Here is a 19,328-nt window from a genome sequence, read left to right on the forward strand (position 1 = left end):
TAGTTGTGTCCCGGTCGTTATTTGTGTCCCGGTGTCCCAGTCTGTAATTTCTCTTTGAGTGTCCCGGTCGTCATTTGTGTCCCGGTGTCCCGGTCTGTAATTTCGTCAGTCGAAAATTGGTAGAATCGTAGTCAGGTTAAGACACCATTCTAGTGAGTGGATGTAGTGCAGATTCAGTTCTCCCAGATTCACATGAAATCTTCAACCATCTTCTTCGGGTCTTTATGAGTTCACAATCGAATATAGTTATGCGAGAAACATTCATAAAAGAAATATATTGAAATCATAATGTTACTTCTAAGAACATCTTTCCTTTAGATAGAAATCTATCAACCACTATCTGCTTTAACATTTTGATATTCCAAAGTATTATCAGGATTAACAAACCAAAATTTATGAAAAACACTCCTAAGTGCTTCATTGTCCTTGTTTAAATAAACTTTTTTGATAAAATTTATTTCATGATTTGCTATATATTATTTAAAATTTTCATGCCAAATTTGGTAAAAAAAATACTATCATAGCAGCTTGTTTTTTTTTTTTTTTTTTTTTTTTTTTTCAATCTTATTTAGCAAAGAATTTTGAAGAAATAACAAAACTACCAGTTAAGCTAGATTCAGCAAAAACCCTAAGAAATAAAAGAATAATTCAATAAACAGAATAATAATATAAGACAAAATAAAAGAAAAAGAAACGACAAACCATCGTTAAAGGTAAATAGAAGATTTAAAAACTGACTGACCGGCCAAGCCAAAGTTGCAAAGAAAAAAAAAAAAAGGTCTAAATCAACTGGAATTCACAGAAGAAAAATATACCACCGATATTCCCCCGATATTCTACTTGCCGTTTCTGGTTTTATTAGTTCTTCTTTTCTTGGAATATTGCCACATGGAGTTAATTAAAAGAAATCTAAGTGTACATTCGAGAAGCCAATTACCATAAATGCTTTGTTATTGCCTTCATAATAAAATAACTCAAAATTACAAATTAAATATAGTCATTAAAATATAGTCATTAAAAGTAAAAGGATATTATTGCTTTTTGCACATTTAATACAAACAACAGACCAATTTCTTTTTATTATCTATTGTTTTAGAACACGAATGATAAAAAAAATGTGACTTGTATTTTGGACAAGCTACTTACCTGACAAACTTCAAGGTTAAATTAAAATTCCACTTATTACTTTCCGAGACACGATCTAAAGCTAAAATGCGATGAACTGTTATAATTTTATTTGTCTTGGAATGAAAAAGAAGAAGAAATTGAGGCTAGGCTCAAAATAGGAAAAAAAGTAATTGATATTAATAGAAAATATCCTAAAAATACAAAAACTAACGCACAAAGAAAATTTTAGTCAACAAATATTAAGTATCACATTCTTGTTTTTCTGAAGAAAATAGCCTTATTGAAGAGGGACACCAATATAATTCCGTCGTTTGATATAGAAGATACCAGATATAGGGCAAAAAAAATTCTTCGGGATGCTTTTCTTCAACGTATCTGAATTTCAGCTCGGATAGGACCTAAAAGTGAGAAACAAAATTACTTTTTTTGTCATAAGCAAATAATTATTAGAGGAAAGTGAGGGCAAAACATGGGGAAGGAGGGTTTGCACTTTCCTAACAATGCACAAAAAATTACATAAATATATGATACCAGGGTTCGGAGAGGCCGGTTCGTTTCAAATTATAGGCTCTGTCCTATTTTTATAGGATTTCCCGGGCCCAAACATAGGCCAAATATAGGATTCGGAAGTCCTCGGGATCAGATTTATGGTAGATGGCATGAGATGCCTGGTCACATAAATTCGTCATTTCCCGAGTTCCTGCTTTTTTTTCAAATACAAACTGTAAAAATAGTAAAAAAACAGTAAAAAATCAGATACACACACTGTGCCAGCGATTGACTGATATAGGTAAAATACTTGGAATCACTCTTGATGCGTCTTGGGCATCAATTTCGATATGAGGTCAGTTTTTTTTCTTTGCAAGAGACTGCTCCATTCTCGCAGATTCCATCATCTGCTCTCTTTCACTTGTTCTGGACTTCACAGCTCCTTCGAGCAAAGAAACAGCTAGGGCAATGTCTATGGAACTCTTTGATTTGGCATCCTTCTTCAGTCGGTCGGTCGCTTCCTGAAGTAGAGTATCTGCTACTGTTCTCTTTTCTTGCTCTGATGCTCTAAGTTTTTTCTTTTTGCTTTCCAGGTCTTCTATTTCGTTCTTTTTGTCGTGGACCTCCTGCAACTTCCGCTTGTTGTCCTCTTTGAAAGCTGCTTTCTCCTTCTCGGAGAGCTCTTCTTTTTTCTTTTCATCCAGATATTGTTGATGCCGAGACCGTGCGGAACGTGCAAGATTCAACAGCTCTTTTGTAATAACAAACCGTTCTGGTTTTCCTCCATAAAGATTCAACGTGTCATATACCATGAGTCTCGCATCCAGAACGCATTCAGACATTAACGCCTTGTCTTCACCGAGAATCCTGCCAGAACGCGAGAACCCACGCTCAACATCTGCACTGCTATGCGACAACGTCAGCATCGCTTTGATAAGCTTGGTAAATTCCGGGTACTTGCTGTCCCCGCGCTCATTCACCAGTCCAAAATAATGGCTCCAAAAATGATCGATCCAAGTAATGTCCTCACGGGGTCCAGTTTCCGTTCGCAAAAGCAGCCACTCAGCCTGGGAGACGTCGGAGCTTACTCCAATCGCAATCTCGTGTGCCAGAACCGCTATGTCTGCGATGCTTCTTGAATCCTTCATGTTGATCGGACTCAAACAGCGTAAAGCCTCTAGAATACCATCCTTTTCCAGAGAACATTTGTTCAAAATATGGCGAATACCCACAATAAAATGTTTTCACAAATTGACATAGAAAATAGCCTTGTCTTTCAGTGTTACTTTGTCACGGAAAACTCGTTCCACATTTTCTGAAACTATGGGCTTTTCTGCAAATTTTTCAGCAAGGTTCAACATTTCTGGTGAGAAATTCTCCGCCACAAAATCTGGAGTAAAGATCCGTCCGCAAAGCGTCACAACTAGTCTTTTGATCTCTGAGTGCAGAACATGAATGAGAGGCTCTTATTTCTGGAACAGTTGGGTGAAACTCATGAACAGTTCTGCTGGGGGTAGGACAAACTCGAGTTGGGCCTTCGCTGTCGCACTTCTGATACAAGCAACAATCTTCATAAATTTGGGAGTGGACAGAAGATTCTTCAGTTTTTTCTCTCTCGGCACGAAGTTCAGGAAGTATTCTAAGATTGCCGGCCACTGCTGCATAATTCTAGCAAGGGCACGTCCGATCGTCAGCCAGCGGCTTGATAGTCTTCACAACGTGCAGGCCAGCCGTCAAAAAATGAATACACAAGAATAACAAAGTCGGAACTTTCTTCTCCGAACACCTGAAGACCTTTCAAGAAAGCGTTATGGATTATATGGATGTTGCAAGTACCGATGTTCAACATTCCCTTTCCCGTCACTTTCTTTTTTTCGGCATTGAGCTTGTTCCAAACGCTTTTGTTGACGTTTGGTCCGTCACTTTCAAGCGTGATCAGTTTTTCAAGTGGCAGCTGATTCTGCTCCATGGCTGACATAATCTGCCTATACAGGTCATCACTTGTCGCGTGGCCCATAAAACTTGTGCATAAATGTCTGCTCTGGATTTCATTTCCGTATGAAGACCAATATCGAACACGTATCTGTAATTCTTTCATACCAGCGTTGTTGGTTGTCTCGTCATATTCTAGTAGAAAATATGACTGAATGTCCTTCACAAGCATTTGCTTACAGTAAGGATGCAGCGCATCGACGATCAGATACGTGAGTTTCTTCGCACATAGGGATATTCCGTCGGGGATCTTACCGGGGAACATCACACGGAAGGTTGCGACAATACGGTCTGAAGAGTTAGCAGACACGGAACTGTGTACCGTCTGAATTGCCCATATTAACTCAGCATTATAAGCGACATCACGCTCACAAAACAAGTTTGTACCAACTAATGGTTTATCCTTGGTTGTTTCATCAGCTCATCAGCACATCAGATTGTTCGGTCAGGTGAAGCTGTAGTGGATGTAGTTGAGCAGTAACTGCGGCTTTGTGTTCTGCAGATCGCACATGTTGGTTTAGCTGAGAAACCCCAGCTGTACAACCAAGATTTTTCAAGTAGAGTTCACAAAAGAACGAGTACTGGTTGTTCCCAGTCTTACACCATTCGCCAATCTTTCTACCGCTGCAATCCGTCTTAGCAAGCCATTAACTATTGGGTAGGCCCAATACTTAATTACCAAGCATCAACTGCAAAATAGCATCCCAAGATTAAAAGACCATAAAAAGAAAAAATATGGATATAATAATAATAATTTATTTTTAGCCAACATCATAACAAGTTATGGCACTTGTGGAGAAATCCACAAAAAAAGAAAATGAAATGCACTGCAAATAAAATACACTACAAATAGAAAAAACACAACGCTACAATGAGATTAACTGAACAGACGGACCAAGGGATGATGAGGCGATAAACGATAAAAAGCTGATTCCGACAATCTTCCATGCAGGAGGGCCAACTTTGCACTTATATCAGGGACATCAATCTTACAAAATATCTTATCATTGCTATACCAAGGGGGGAGATAAAGTAAAAATTTACAATATCTGAAATAAAAGTCTGAATCTGATTAACATCATTTTTCTTTAGAAGGGGATAAAGACCCGAAAGAAAAAGGACAGAATGATCACAGAATGTAGCATATAGCCTACCCAGTGCACGTCTATTATACTTCCCCCGATTAGCAACTATCTTAGAATAGCCCATTTGAATAACTGGGCCGTATTAGCATCAGCCTTTTAAATAGCGTTCAGCCAGGAAACGCATAAGTCGCAAGAAGTCCAGTCTCATTAAGCAGAGACTGCAAGCCTATATACTGATCTTCGCTCATTTCCGACAGGCCCAACATGAGAAAAAACAAAACATAGGCTGCTAAGTCCCCACAACAGCATAGCCCAGGCAGAAGCAGCTTACTAAGCCCAACACAAAGCACCAGTTAAGTTCAAACAGCTCAACAGTTGTAATTAATTATCAATATACACCGAAAGACAGAAGTCTACAAGCAGAGTCAAAAGCATAAGAAAATCACATCTTGGCTTACTTAACAAGCAGTGAAAATTGCTAATCATGAGCAAGGTTCTTAGTGCTCTTCAGCCGAAAATATAGGCATAATATGATTTTAGCCAAAATATAAGTATTTTATTGGAGTGCATTAAAATATAGGAATTTATTGGAATTTATAGGCGAGTCCGAACACTGTGATACGCATATATATATATATATATATATATATATATATATATATATATATATATATATATATATATATATATATATATATATAAGTTGTCTGTGTGTGTGGGGGTCTGTCGGGTGACGTCATGTTTGTGTGTGGAATGACGTCATGAAGTTAGTTGTCGTCATTTTTGTTATGACGGTGACGTCATTAAAGGTATTTAAGACATGTGTTCACGGAGAAATCTATTAATGTTTAACTGTAAAATGACTGATGAACTTACAATGGCAACAGTCGAAGAAGATGCTCAAAGAGTCTATGCCAAAAAACTTGCTGCTGATAGAGAAAGTAAGAAAAGAAAGCGTGCCGAGGAATCAAAAGAACAGCAAGAAAACAGGCTTGAGGCTGATAGAGAAAGAAAGAACAGAAAGCGTGCCGTGGAACTACCAGAGCAACGCGAAACCAGACTTGCTGCTAAAAGAGAAAGTGAAAAAAGAAGGCATGCCGAGGAACTACCAGAGCAACATGAAACCAGACTTGCTGCTAAAAGAGAAAGTGAAAAAAGAAGGTGTGCCGAGGAATCACAAGAACAGCAAGATATCAGGCTTGCTGCTGATAGAGAAAGTAAGAAAAGAAAGCGTGCCGAGGAATCAGAGCAACCTGAAAGTTATCGCCTGGCATTCAGGTACAGCCCAGTCGATGATTATAGCTTGAGCAGATGTGTTCAAATCGGGACTATGTTTAAAATGTGTCCCTATTGCAAGGCCTTGAAATTCAATGGTGAAACAATGGGAATGTGTTGCGCCTCAGGAAAAGTTAAACTTCCTCTATTGGCTGCACCACCAGAGCCATTGAAGACTTTCCTTACTGGAACTACGTCAGAATTTAAGCGTTTTTTATCACAAATCAGAAAATATAACTCATGTTTCCAAATGACGTCGTTTGGAGCCCAAATCGAAAATCCAGATCAATTTATGTCTACTTTCAAAGTAAAAGGGCAAATTTATCATAGAGCAGAGTCCCTTCTACCATTCTCAGGCGAGAATCATAAATTTTTACAATTGTACTTCATCAGTGATAGAAATTCTGAATTGAATGCACGTTGCGAAATTTCTCCCAACGTTGAAAGGAAAATAATAATTTAGGAATAATTATTCCACGAAAATAATAATTTAGTGCGTCTGTTCAAAACAGCCATCGATTTGATGCCTTCTGATACGCATAAAATTGTTATTTCCGCTGACAAAACGCCTCCTGGCCAACATGTGCGTAAATACAATGCTCCAACAATCGACGAAGTGGCAATCGTTATGGTCGGTGATCAGTTTTTACCTCGAGATATTATTCTTCATAAGCGAAACGCTCAGTTGTTAAGAATTGCTGAAACTCATCGATTATACGATGCCCTACAATATCCTATCATTTTTTGGGATGGAGCCGACGGCTATCACTTTAATATTAAATTGATGAATCCAGCCACTAACAAAGAAATGAATAAGAAATGCAGTGCAATGCATTATTATTCCTATAGACTAATGATTCGGCAGGATGAAGAAAATTAAATTTTAAAATGCCGTCAATTGTTTCACCAATACGTCGTTGGTATGTATGCTAAAATTGAATCAGAACGTTTGCTATATATGAGCCTGAATCAGACCAAGCTCCGCTCTAAACAATACATTCATTTGCGAGATGCAGTTGTAAATGACGGTAATACCACAAACGTTGGAAGATTAACAATTTTACCTTCGTCATATGCTGGCAGTCCCCGTCATACGCATGAATATGCTCAAGATGCTATTGCGTATGTTCGTCTCTATGGTCGTCCAGATTTATTTATTACATTTACATGTAATCAAGCTTGGGACGAGATACAGCAGCTTTTACTTCAAGGACAATCGGCGGTTCATAGACATGACATTACGGCCTGTGTCTTCCGGCAAAAGTTGAAATCACTGATAAACTACATAGTAAAACTTGAAGTGTTTGGGTCAGTGCGATGCTGGATGTACTCAGTGGAATGGCAAAAACGAGGTTTGCCACACGCACATATACTAATCTGGCTACATAAAAAAATTACTTCGAACAAAATTGATGATGTGATTTCCACTGAAATACCTGATGAAAATGTCGATAAGGGGTTACATGATATTATTGTAGAAAATATGATACATGGACCTTGCGGTGCACTGAACGAAATTTCACCATGCATGGCCAAAGGAAGGTGCACAAAGCAATATCCTCGACTTTTAGTATCCAACACAATTACTGGCAATGATGGTTACCCACAATATAGAAGAAGATCTACTAAAGATGGCGGTAAAACAGCATTAATAAAGAAGCGTAACGGTACCACCATCGAAGTAGATAACCAGTGGGTTGTTCCATGTTCCCAATTATTATCAAAAACATTTAATGCACACATAAACGTTGAATACTGTAACTCCGTAAAGGCAATCAAATACATATGTAAATACGTCAACAAAGGCAGTGACATAGCAGTTTTTGGCTTGCAGCCCGAAATCAAAGATATCGACGAAATCGTACTATATCAGGCTGGAAGATACATAAGCAGTAATGAAGCTGTTTGGCGAATTCTTTCATTTCCGATACATGAACGTAGTCCAGCTGTTGTTCACTTAGCGGTACATTTACAGAATGGTCAACGTGTTTATTTCTCGGAAACAAACGTGCAACAAAGAGCCATGAATCCACCGGATACAAAGTTAACCGCTTTCTTTTCGCTTTGCAAAAATGATTCTTTTGCAAAAAAACTGCTGTATACTGAAGTGCCTTCGTATTACACGTGGAATACTAATAATAAAGTATTTGAACGTCGAAAACAGGGTAAGTCAGTCGACGGCCAACCTACCATCTTCAAAGATACCACGATAGGAAGACTCTACACCGTTCACCCCAATCAACATGAATGCTTCTTTCTACGCCTGCTTTTGGTGAATGTACCCGGTCCGACATCCTTTGAGTATTTGAGAACTGTAAACGGTACTATACATGACACTTACCGTAGTGCATGCCAAGCTCTGAATTTATTGGAGAATGACCAACACTGGGATAACTGCATCAATGACGCGTGCGAAACGTCAACTCCAAGTCAAATTCGTGCATTGTTTGGCATCATTTTAAAAACTTGCTCTCCATCAGCTCCTACAGAGTTACGGGAAAAATATAAGTCAAAAATGTCCGACGATATACTCCATCGAAAACAGTTAGAGACGTCAGATATGACTTTTGATTTTACATCAGAAATTTATAACTACACTTTAGTTATTATAGAAGATTTGTGCGTACGTACGGCAAACAAACCTCTTCAGGATTTGGGAATGCCTTCACCTAACCGTATCGCTGCTGTTTCGACATGTGTAGAATTGGATCGTGAACAAAGTTACAGTACGAGTGATCTATTGTCGTATGCACAAAATAACATTTCCAAGTTAACGTCGGAACAAAAAGACATTTATGATACGATAATGCATTGTGTCGATAACAACGTTAGAGAAATTTTCTTTTTGGATGCGCCAGGAGGTACTGGTAAAATGTTTGTGATAAAACTGATTCTGGCATCAATTCAGCTTGCAGGCAGGAGCTTGCTTGCAGGAGATTTCAGGCAAACATTACCTATAATACCTAGATCAACCCCTGCAGACGAAATGAATGCTTGCCTGAAAAATTCTAATTTATGGGCACACGCAAAAACATTAAAATTAACTACAAATATGCGTGTCCGATTGCAAAACGATGACTCTGGTCAAACATTTTCAGATCAATTGCTGGCAATTGGAAACGGAAAGCTCCCAGTAGACTCAATTTCAGGCCAACTACCTGCTGATTTCTGTAATTTAGTGACATCCAAAAATGAATTGATTGAAAAAGTATTTCCGAATATTCTAAACAATTATAAAAATAATAAATGACTAAGTGAAAGAGCGATTCTTGCATCCAAAAATATAGACGTCCACGAAATCAACAATATTGTTTTGACCAAGATTCGAGACCAGGCAGTCCTTTACAAGTCAGTCGACACAGTTTTGGAACCAAATGAAGCGGTTAATTATCCATATGAATTTTTAAATTCCGTGGATCTTTCAGGGTTTCCACCACACGTGCTACAACTAAAAATAGGCATACCAATAATACTTTTAAGAAATATCAACCCACCAATGCTTTGCAATGGCACGCGACTTGCCGTAAAAAAAAAAAAACAATAGAAAACCTAATAGAGGCCACAATCTTGACAGGGCCTTTTGAGGGTGAGGCTGTTCTTATTCCTCGCATTCCCATGATTCCAGCGGATCTGCCTTTTCAACTTAAAAGATTGCAATTCCCAATTCGATTAGCATTTGCAATCACCATTAACAAAGCTCAAGGTCAATCATTAGAAAAATGTGGTATAGATCTTAATACTGATTGTTTTTCCCATGGACAATTGTACGTTGCATGTTCGAGGGTCGGTAAACCTGACAATTTATTTATATGCAGGGACAATTGGACAGCGAAGAATGTTGTATATTCGCAAGTTTTACGCAGTTAATTTGTATTGTATCTATCTATCTATCTATCTATATAAAAACGAGTTGTGTGTATGCATGTTTGTTTGTTTGTAAAAAGAGCGTTTGCATATGACGTCATTATTAGTACATAAGGCTTTGTATATGCACAGACAAGGGGAAAGCCAAGAATGTTGTATATTCGCAAGATTTACGTAGTTTAAAACACATATATAAATCTATCTATATTCAAAGGTGGTACACAGGGACACAACTACAATGGCGCGTAACTAATATGGCGCGGACATTTTTGACTTATATTTTTCCCATAACTCTGTAGGAGCTGATGGAGAGCAAGTTGTTAAAATGATGCCAAACAATGCACGAATTTGACTTGGGGTTGACGTTTCGCACGCGTCATTGATGCAGTTATCCCAGTGTTGGTCATTCTCCAATAAATTCAGAGCTTGGCATGCACTACGGTAAGTGGCATGTATAGTACCATTTACAGTCCTCAAATACTCAAAGGATGTCGGACCGGGTACATTCACCAAAAGCAGGCGTAGAAAGAAGCATTCATGTTGATTGGGGTGAACGGTGTAGAGTCTTCCTATCGTGGTATCTTTGAAGATGGTAGGTTGGCAAGCCTGATTTCCTGCTGGTCTTTTGATTCCTCGGCACGCTTTCTTTTCTTACTTTCTCTATCAGCAGCAAGCCTGATTTCCTGCTGGTCTTTTGATTCCTCGGCACGCTTTCTTTTCTTACTTTCTCTATCAGCAGCAAGCCTGATTTCTTGCTGTTCTTGTACGGCCCGCCTTCTTTTTTCACATTCTCTTTTAGCAGCAAGTCTGCTTCTGCGTTGCTCTGGTAGTTCCTCGGCATGCTTTCTTTTTTCACTTTCTCTTTTAGCAGCAAGTCTGCTTTCGCGTTGCTCTGGTAGTTCCTCGGCATGCTTTCTTTTTTCACATTCTCTTTTAGCAGCAAGTCTGCTTCTGCGTTGCTCTGGTAGTTCCTCGGCATGCTTTCTTTTTTCACATTCTCTTTTAGCAGCAAGTCTGCTTCTGCGTTGCTCTGGTAGTTCCTCGGCATGCTTTCTTTTTTCACATTCTCTTTTAGCAGCAAGTCTGCTTCTGCGTTGCTCTGGTAGTTCCTCGGCATGCTTTCTTTTTTCACATTCTCTTTTAGCAGCAAGTCTGCTTCTGCGTTGCTCTGGTAGTTCCTCGGCATGCTTTCTTTTTTCACTTTCTCTTTTAGCAGCAAGTCTGCTTTCGCGTTGCTCTGGTAGTTCCTCGGCACGCTTTCTTTTCTGACTTTCTCTATCACCAGCAAGTTTTCTGGCATAGACTCTTTGAGCATCTTCATCAGTCATTATAAACTTAAGCATTAATAGAATTCTACACGAACATCCGTCTTATATAACTTGAATGACGTCACGCCTTCAAAGCAAAAATGATGCCTTCAAAGCAAAAATGATGGCAGCTAATTTCATGACGTCAGCCGAAACATGACGGCGAACATATGTCTTATATAACTTGAATGACGTCACCTTCAAAGCAAAAATGACGGCAACTAATTTCATGACGTCAGCCGAAACATGACGTCACCTGACACATCCATCCACACATCCACAGACAGACAGACAACTTATTTTTATATATATAGATCTACAAAAATTACACATGAAAATTTGAAAATTAAATTTTTAACATAAAAAAAAATAAATTAAAAAAATTACACACATATGTATATATATTTATATATACATATATATATATATATATATATATATATATATATATATATATACAAAAATCACATTAAAAATATATTAATAATGAATAAGGTTTCCGGTTATAAAATGAATATAAGATATCCGTTACCCTTTCATAGCTGACCCAGTCTCTCCGAATCCAATTCCTGGGTATGGAACTTATTATCAAGAACTTGGCAACTAATTGGGCTTGAAAGTGCTGTTTTCTTAGTGGGGAAAACCGTTAGTTCAACAACGCTACTCCTTTTATCCCGGCTTCACCTTTGGCATAACTAGTCTAAGTGGCTATATTTTCTTTTCGTTGTACTCCACAGTGTCTGTCTTTATCAAGGGGATAATAAATAAGTGATAATGATAATATGGTATTAATCATTAGATAGGGAGAATACCATATTTTTGCGCGTATGGGAAGATACCATACCCAATATCATTCACTGAAGAGCCATGGTTAGGATATGAGCTCACAAAATTCTGAATATATTTTGTTTTATCAAAAAGGAACAACTAGCGAGCCTTTTGACTGACCCCTTAGCTCGATATAGGGAAACATAAATCACTCATGAGCTTTGGAATCAAATCCACATGGCCTGATTTTTACCACCATGCCCTCCCTTTTCACTTTGAAGCTCTCATCCTTAATACTGAGGCTCTTAAATACAACAAGTAGGCTAATATATAGAAAGTCAAAATATCCATCACTACTTTACTGTTTCAAATAGGCATTCCCTCATATTTTTTTAGAGGAGTATGCCTGTCAAAAATCTTCAATTTTGAGTTGACAATGCTTCAGAAAAAAGATTTTTACCGAATCTTTTGAAGAACACCTAATGCGAGGCCTCCTCCGTCCTTTCAGGGTCTACACTTCTTTGTTACATCCAGAACTACTTTCCTCCTATTATACTAACACTCCCATCTCCTCCTATAGAAAATTCCTATATATCAGTACTATCATATAGTCGAGGGGTATATACAAGTCTTCCTATTGCTTATTCATGGTATTATTAATAGCATTCCATCAATAAAGAGTCTGTTTACCGTTGCGGTCCTGATAGGCGGTAGCCTATGTTTGTCCCATTTGTAAAGATGAGGATGAAGACATGGTTCATTTTCTCTGGAAATACCCGGTGCTCTTTGATTTACGGGAAAACTATTTACATGGGATTAATTTGATGCTTCCTGGTATTCTGCAAAATAGTAACCCAACCCAGTATTTCGAGTGGGAGTGTATATAGATACATCCTTAGTAAGAAGAAAAAATTTATATGATTAATTTCTTTTGTCGTTAGGTTAGGTATTTTCGCGTTGTATTCAGTGCCTGTGCGTTGCTGCTAATTTGTACTGTTGTTTAATTTACTTGCTTGTTTGTTATTTATTCATATTTTTTGTGTGTATATGGCACTAGAGCTTTTGAGATACGCTTATCTATCTATCTATCTATTTGGACCTTCAAAAGACAAGTTCATCATAAAAAGGCAAGATATTCAAAATGAAGAATCATTGTGGTTTCGAATTCAATGAGTGAATTACCCCGTAGAAAACACGTCTTTTATGATTGCGAGTGTGTTCTTTCCAGAATTTGTGTTCTTCCGATCCTGTCCAGAATTTAAAAAACTAGCCAAAAATTTAACTGGATATTTCGAACACATATACAGTGTTAATCATCAGCAGTAAAATTCTGGAAAGGATCGGACTTCCGTAGAGCAACAAAGTGGGGTTTATAAAATCCCGTGTACTTGTGGAAGCTCTTATGTGGGACGTACTAACCCGAATTTAAAAATGAGATTGCTATACCATCATAATTCTATTTCATCGTCTTTAAAGCAAAATACCAAACCTGAAGATTTCACGTCGGCCCTCTCGGAACATATCTTTAATTTTCCAAATCATTTCATTTTGTTTGAAAATGTTTCTTTGATTTCAAGGGACCAAGGTTTAAAGCAAATTTTCAGGGAAACAATCGAAATTAAAAAAAAAATTATTCAAGAATAATTCCATAAACAGAGATACAGGTGAATTTGGATTGAACTCAATTTATGATAATTTACTGAGGTCAAATAAAGTAAATATCACCTCACCTAAGAGCTATGACCTCTGTCCACGTAATATGTCAGATAAATCTAATGAACCGGAACCGAAAAGGTCAAAGAGATTTGCCTCAGCTGTTGCATTGAAAAAAAATAAGAGCAATAAACTATATTTAATTAGTTTATTAGGTATAAATTTTGTTTATTTCTATTCATGTCTTTTAGTTTTACTGCTGATGATGAACACAGTATATGTGTTCGAAATATCCAGTTAAATAATTTTACATCTATTCACTGTCAATAAAAAGGTTTCATCTCTATTTTGAACTGTTTTACTTTCAACCAGGACTGATAAATAAAATGATGTGTGCTGATAAATTCATTCAAACGAAATAAAATAAAATAATCAAATACAAGCTTTCATAGCTAATCTTTCTTTTTTGGCAGCTAGCCTTAAAGGCCTTTTTGTAACTTGTTCAATACTATTGTAAATTGGTTTAGTAAAATGTTTTGATAGATCATTTTTAATTAAATTTGAGCATAGTGAATATTATAAGAGTTTTTATTATATTTTTATACATTATGTTTTTATACAGTTTTTATACATTTTTATTACAAGAGTTTAGTGAATATTCCCTTTAGTCCCAATTTAAAGAAAAGTTATTATTTATTTTGAGTCTAATTTCGATTGATTTCCCCAACAACCTGTTTTATCCCTAAATCATAACCAATGAAAGAAAATTTTTCAAAAAGTATTGTGTGGCTAGGATTATTAAAATATATGGCTAGCTAAAGCAAAATCAAAGGAGTAATTAGAACTATTTGAAATTAATGCTTTGTCTCCGTCTTCTTATGCTGGTGTAGCCGTTTTTCTAGATTCTCATGAGTTCATTGGTATTATTGACAAATGGAATGGAGTATCCGTTACGAAAAAGAATATCTCTGATAGAATTTACATCTGCTTTTATGTGCGAATCGGAGTAAATATTCAGGGCACGATCAAAGAGCGAAGTTATAACTGTTTTGTTTGTTTGAGAAGTTAAAAAGTTGTGTTTGTTTGTTATGGAAAGGCAGTGTAGTCTTTGTCGCTATTTACGTTTACTTACCCAACTGAACATACCACTCTATTGACTGTTGTATTGCTATGCAGATCGTATGCATACGATCTGCATTTATCTGATCATATGCAGATAAATGGGAGTTACGGTTAGGGCTTGTTTGTAAATAAGAACAGTTCTCGCTTGTTTCTTTTCATGATTCAGGTGTTGCAACGAAGGAGAAAATTTACACAATGACAAATCTTAATAGTTGTACAACAATCAAAAGAAAAGTCGTAGAAAATCCCAGTTTTCAGATATGAACCAGAAACTGGGACCTCCAATTATTTTTATAGACTATCTATCAACAAGTGAAATGAATCATTTTTATGTAATTCTGAAAAAGGTTATGGCAGTTTTGCGTCTCGCAGAGACTATTTACTCCAATTAGCCATACCTCTCAAGTTTTTGGTCACTTCTACAAAATTGATTTTAATTCAAAAATTAACAATGCGATATAGCTGGAAATACAATGACAAAATGTGAATATGTGGTTCAAACCAAATATGGAGCCAGGGGGTGGAAACTCTTTTAATTTTGACTAATTTGTATTTTAAGATTTATGCTCTCCGCAAAACTTAAGATTTTGCGACAGGTTCACAGATGTAGCTTATGCCGAAAGGAAAAAATACCTACATGGTTGGATTCATTAATTTCAGGTTCATTGATTTACCGAGCCAGAAATAAGATACTAACCAGATTATTTCAAAGAAATGATCTAAATTTGCACAAAAAAGAAAAAGTTTCCTGTTTTCTACCTATCGTCAACATATATTTCGGTGGAAAAGCAAAACAAATTTCAAAAAAGTAATTAAGTGAATGGACAAAGCTGAATTTCAGCTTCTGAACGACAGAATATTAGCACGCCATGATCTTGCAGAAAGCAGCATAGAAACTGAATTGTTTTCCTTCTCTTCAAAATTTTATCATCTTCAATTAAAGAATCATATAAATAGCTTTTTAAAGAGAATTTTCTTGCGATTATTCAAACATATCAATTAAGTGATCAATTAAGTATTCAAGTTAAGTAATCAATCAAGTGTTCAATTAAATTAAGTGATCAATCAATTAAGTGATCAATAAAGTGTTCAATGTAAGTAATCAATTAAGTGTTCTATTAAATTAAGTGATCAATTGATCAGTCATCAATCAATTCAGTGATCAATTAAGTGTTCAAGTTAAGCAATCAATTAAGTGTTCAATTAAATTAAGTGATCAATTGATTAGTAATCAATCAATTAAGTGAGCAATTAAGTGTTCAAGTTAAGTATACAATTTAGGGTTCAATGTAAGTAATCAATTAAGTATTCAATTAAATTAAGTGATCAATTGATCAATGATCAATCAATTCAGTGATCAATTAAGTGTTCAAGTTAAGCAATCAGTTAAGTGTTCAAGTAAAATAAGTGATCAATTAATTAGTAATCAATCAATTAAGTGTTCAAGTTAAGTATTCAATTTCGTGTTCAATTAAATTAAGTGATCAATTAATTAGTAATCAATCAATTAAGTGATCAATTAAGTGTTCAAATTAAGTATTCAATTTCGTGTTCAATTAAATTAAGTGATCAATTAATCAGTAATCAATCAATTAAGTGATCAATTAAGTGTTCAAGTTAAGTAATCAATGAAGTGATACCGAAGCTTCAAAAATCGTTACAAGTGAAATTGCCCAAACTGACTTCTGAAACGCTCACTCATTTGACTGAATCTTCTGAAGGAATTTACATTCATTAGGTTTTGTCAATTACTTTTAATTATTATTTTCTCACCTTTAAGCGATCTTTCGAGAACTCTTGCGCTCCAACTTTTATAAACTCGAAAATTTGCTCCACAGCCAAGACTTCATCATTTTGACTTAAAGATTTGCTAAAGTGGCCCACAATCTGAAAATAAACAAGGGACTCACAAAAGATTTCATTTCGATCACAAATTGGTGGTAAACAGAGAGGTCATTCAGGAGAGCACAAAGAACGAAACGACATGCCCACTAAACAGACAATACCAAATAAATCTCCTTCCTAAAAACTACAGAAAACATCATTCTCAAATAATTTTTTTGATCGCACTGCCTTTTCACAAAAAAAAATGAAATAAAACATATAGATAACAGGCCACTGCCTTGAAGATAATTATCCCCGCACTGTTTTTTTATAAATATTTTAATTCCATGTTATTCAGGAAAGTAATCTTTATTGGCAATGGTTGTTTATATATATGTTTTTTTTTTTCAATCGAATATTTAGACCTTTTTAATTCTTAAGAGCTTAAGTGTAGAATCTAGAATTTCAAGAAATCCAATTTCAAAAAACTCAAGGACCCCTGCCCTATAGAGCACCTTTAGTTAAAATTGAAAACAATTTTAAATTGTTTTCAATTTAAAATTGTCCGGCAAAATCAAGATTTTGAAAATTCTTTGAGTGATTTTCTCCCTCAAGTGATCCAGCCGATAATGTGTACCCTAAGAAAGAGCACTAAAAACGAGGTAAAATCAAGATTAAAAAAGTCAGTATTCTTACATATTTCTCCATAAAATAATGTTGTTTGAACTCAAATGATACACAGATATACCCAGTCCATGGGGAAACTCAAAAGCACCATGGTAAACAATAAGAGAATTCCCGGCAAAACAAATATTGCTACTAGCTGCACACAAATCACTCGCTTAGATACACACCCACACCAATATATATCTCAAGACACCGTTGAAAAATGACCAGAAATAAATAAAGAAATTACAGAAATAAAGAAATAAAAATGATTTGTGGTAGTTTTACGCTTGGAAGATTATTTGACTCTATTTCTGCTCATTTTTGGCTTAATGGAAATCTTTTATTTTCTTTGAAAAACTTGTTTTGTGGAAAAAATTTTAAATTAATTTCTGTTAGTTTTTTATTGACATAGTCTTTTTCATGGAAAAATCTATATCTTTTTAATTTTTTTTTCCTGTAAGAATCAGTAGTTTGGGGTTGCTATTTATATGTTGGAGGAACTTTTTCAACTATTTTTAATCCCGGCACAAATAGTGTTGTTTAATTTAAGTTTATATATCCTCAAGTTTACCTGACAAATAATACTTACTATCATCCCCAAAAAAGTCTATTATAGTTCTATAAGTCTGTTATCTATCATTTAGTCTATAAAGTCTATTATAGAAAATCCTATTATTTTTATAACTCCTTAAGTTAACCTGAAAAATAAAACTTAATATCTTTCACGAAAAATTCGATTTACGCTCTTTGACAACCTGGATACACTTCCGCATCTTTTATTTATTTAAATTTAAGTCCAGAAGCAGTAATAGTAGTAGCCCCAAAAGTTTCAACTTAATACCCCCAGTCGCTGAGGTGTCTTATTGGCAACCATAAACACAATGCCGTTTGATTTAGTTTAAAGCAACACTTAGTTTCAAAACATAATGGGCCAACTGCATAATTGTGGGGGGTTGACATGCCCAATATCCCTAAAGACATAGTTGCTGGACCGTTCTACTATGCTGAACAAAATAGCTGTCTTAAACGTTTGACCGGATGTGTTTGGAAAATGAATGGGCTTGAAAGAAGGGCTGCTTGCCCTCCAATCTCTTTTTACTCTTAAAAGGGCACTAAAACTTTTAATTTTGAATAAAGTTATCTCCTTTAAAATTTTCTACGATATTTTTAGCTATTATAGAATGGTGCTGCTTATGATATTGCTTATATGCCCTTTTGAAAACCTACATGCATACAGTTTTTTCGTTTAATTAAAACTCCTAAACTGCCCCTAAAGTTAGTTATGTTCTAGATGACTTGTTCTTCAGATATTGCTTTTTCACCTTTTTTCAAAATCCACATGTTCATAGCTTGGTTAGATTTAGCTCAGTATCCGCCTAAATATTCCCTAAAAACTTCACCTTAGTACCCATAGCTTCCAAAGTAGCAATAGTTGTAGCAGCATTAGTAAGAGTATGTACATAGCACCTTTTGGTTTCTTTAACTAATGCTAAAACTAATAACTCACCGCAGCACCAAGCCGCCTGAGGCCAACACAGCCACGCACGCTCCTCCTCCAACCCAATCTATTCAAGCCCCCCCCGTTACACCCTCCCAGGAAGTTCCCATTTCCTTTATATCTTTATTAATGACATCCTCCAACCCCAGACGAGGACGACCAGCTTTCTGCTTAGCCCCAGACGGTTGCCCAAAAAGGACCATCTTCGGCAATCTGTCATCCTTCATTCGCAGAACGTGGCCTAGTCATCTCAACCTTTCTTTGATTATAGCCTGGTCACTTTATTTCTGGTCATTTTTGACTTATTAAGCTCTTTACTTTTCTTTAAAAAGCTTGTTTTGCGGATAAAGTTCTGACAATTAATTACATGTTAAGAATACGATCAAAACTTGCTATAGCTAAAAACAATAGAACTCACCGTTGCGATGTTATAGGTCAAGTCACTAAAAGTAGAATTGTTCTTGAAAATATCCAGAATCTCCTTTTTATACAAAAGTGCATAAACTAAATTGGGATTGTTGCTCAACTGAGAATACAATACAGCATTCAATGTCCCCAAAATCATCTGCAAAATTTCTTCGGTCGCTTCCAAGTCTTGTACCTGCAAAGAATAAATCCCTTCATACAAGGGCAAAAACAAACAAATACTGGGCA

General features: G+C 36.0%; 1 protein-coding gene across 1 annotated transcript in view; it reads right to left on the reverse strand.

The window, feature by feature from the left end:
- Nucleotides 1-1,218: 1,218 nt before the first annotated feature.
- Nucleotides 1,219-19,328, reverse strand: part of LOC136035298 (dymeclin-like) — an 87,301-nt gene continuing 69,191 nt past the window's right edge. The window contains exons 12-14 of the mRNA XM_065716991.1: nt 19,093-19,275; nt 16,457-16,570; nt 1,219-1,526 (exon numbers count right to left, since the gene is read on the reverse strand). Coding sequence (XP_065573063.1) covers nt 1,368-1,526; nt 16,457-16,570; nt 19,093-19,275 — 456 coding nt within the window. The 3' untranslated portion in view covers nt 1,219-1,367. The remainder of the gene's footprint in view (nt 1,527-16,456; nt 16,571-19,092; nt 19,276-19,328) is intronic.

The sequence above is a fragment of the Artemia franciscana genome, chromosome 14 (assembly GCF_032884065.1).
Source record: "Artemia franciscana chromosome 14, ASM3288406v1, whole genome shotgun sequence".
In the NCBI taxonomy this organism is placed as follows: Eukaryota; Metazoa; Arthropoda; class Branchiopoda; order Anostraca; family Artemiidae; genus Artemia; species Artemia franciscana.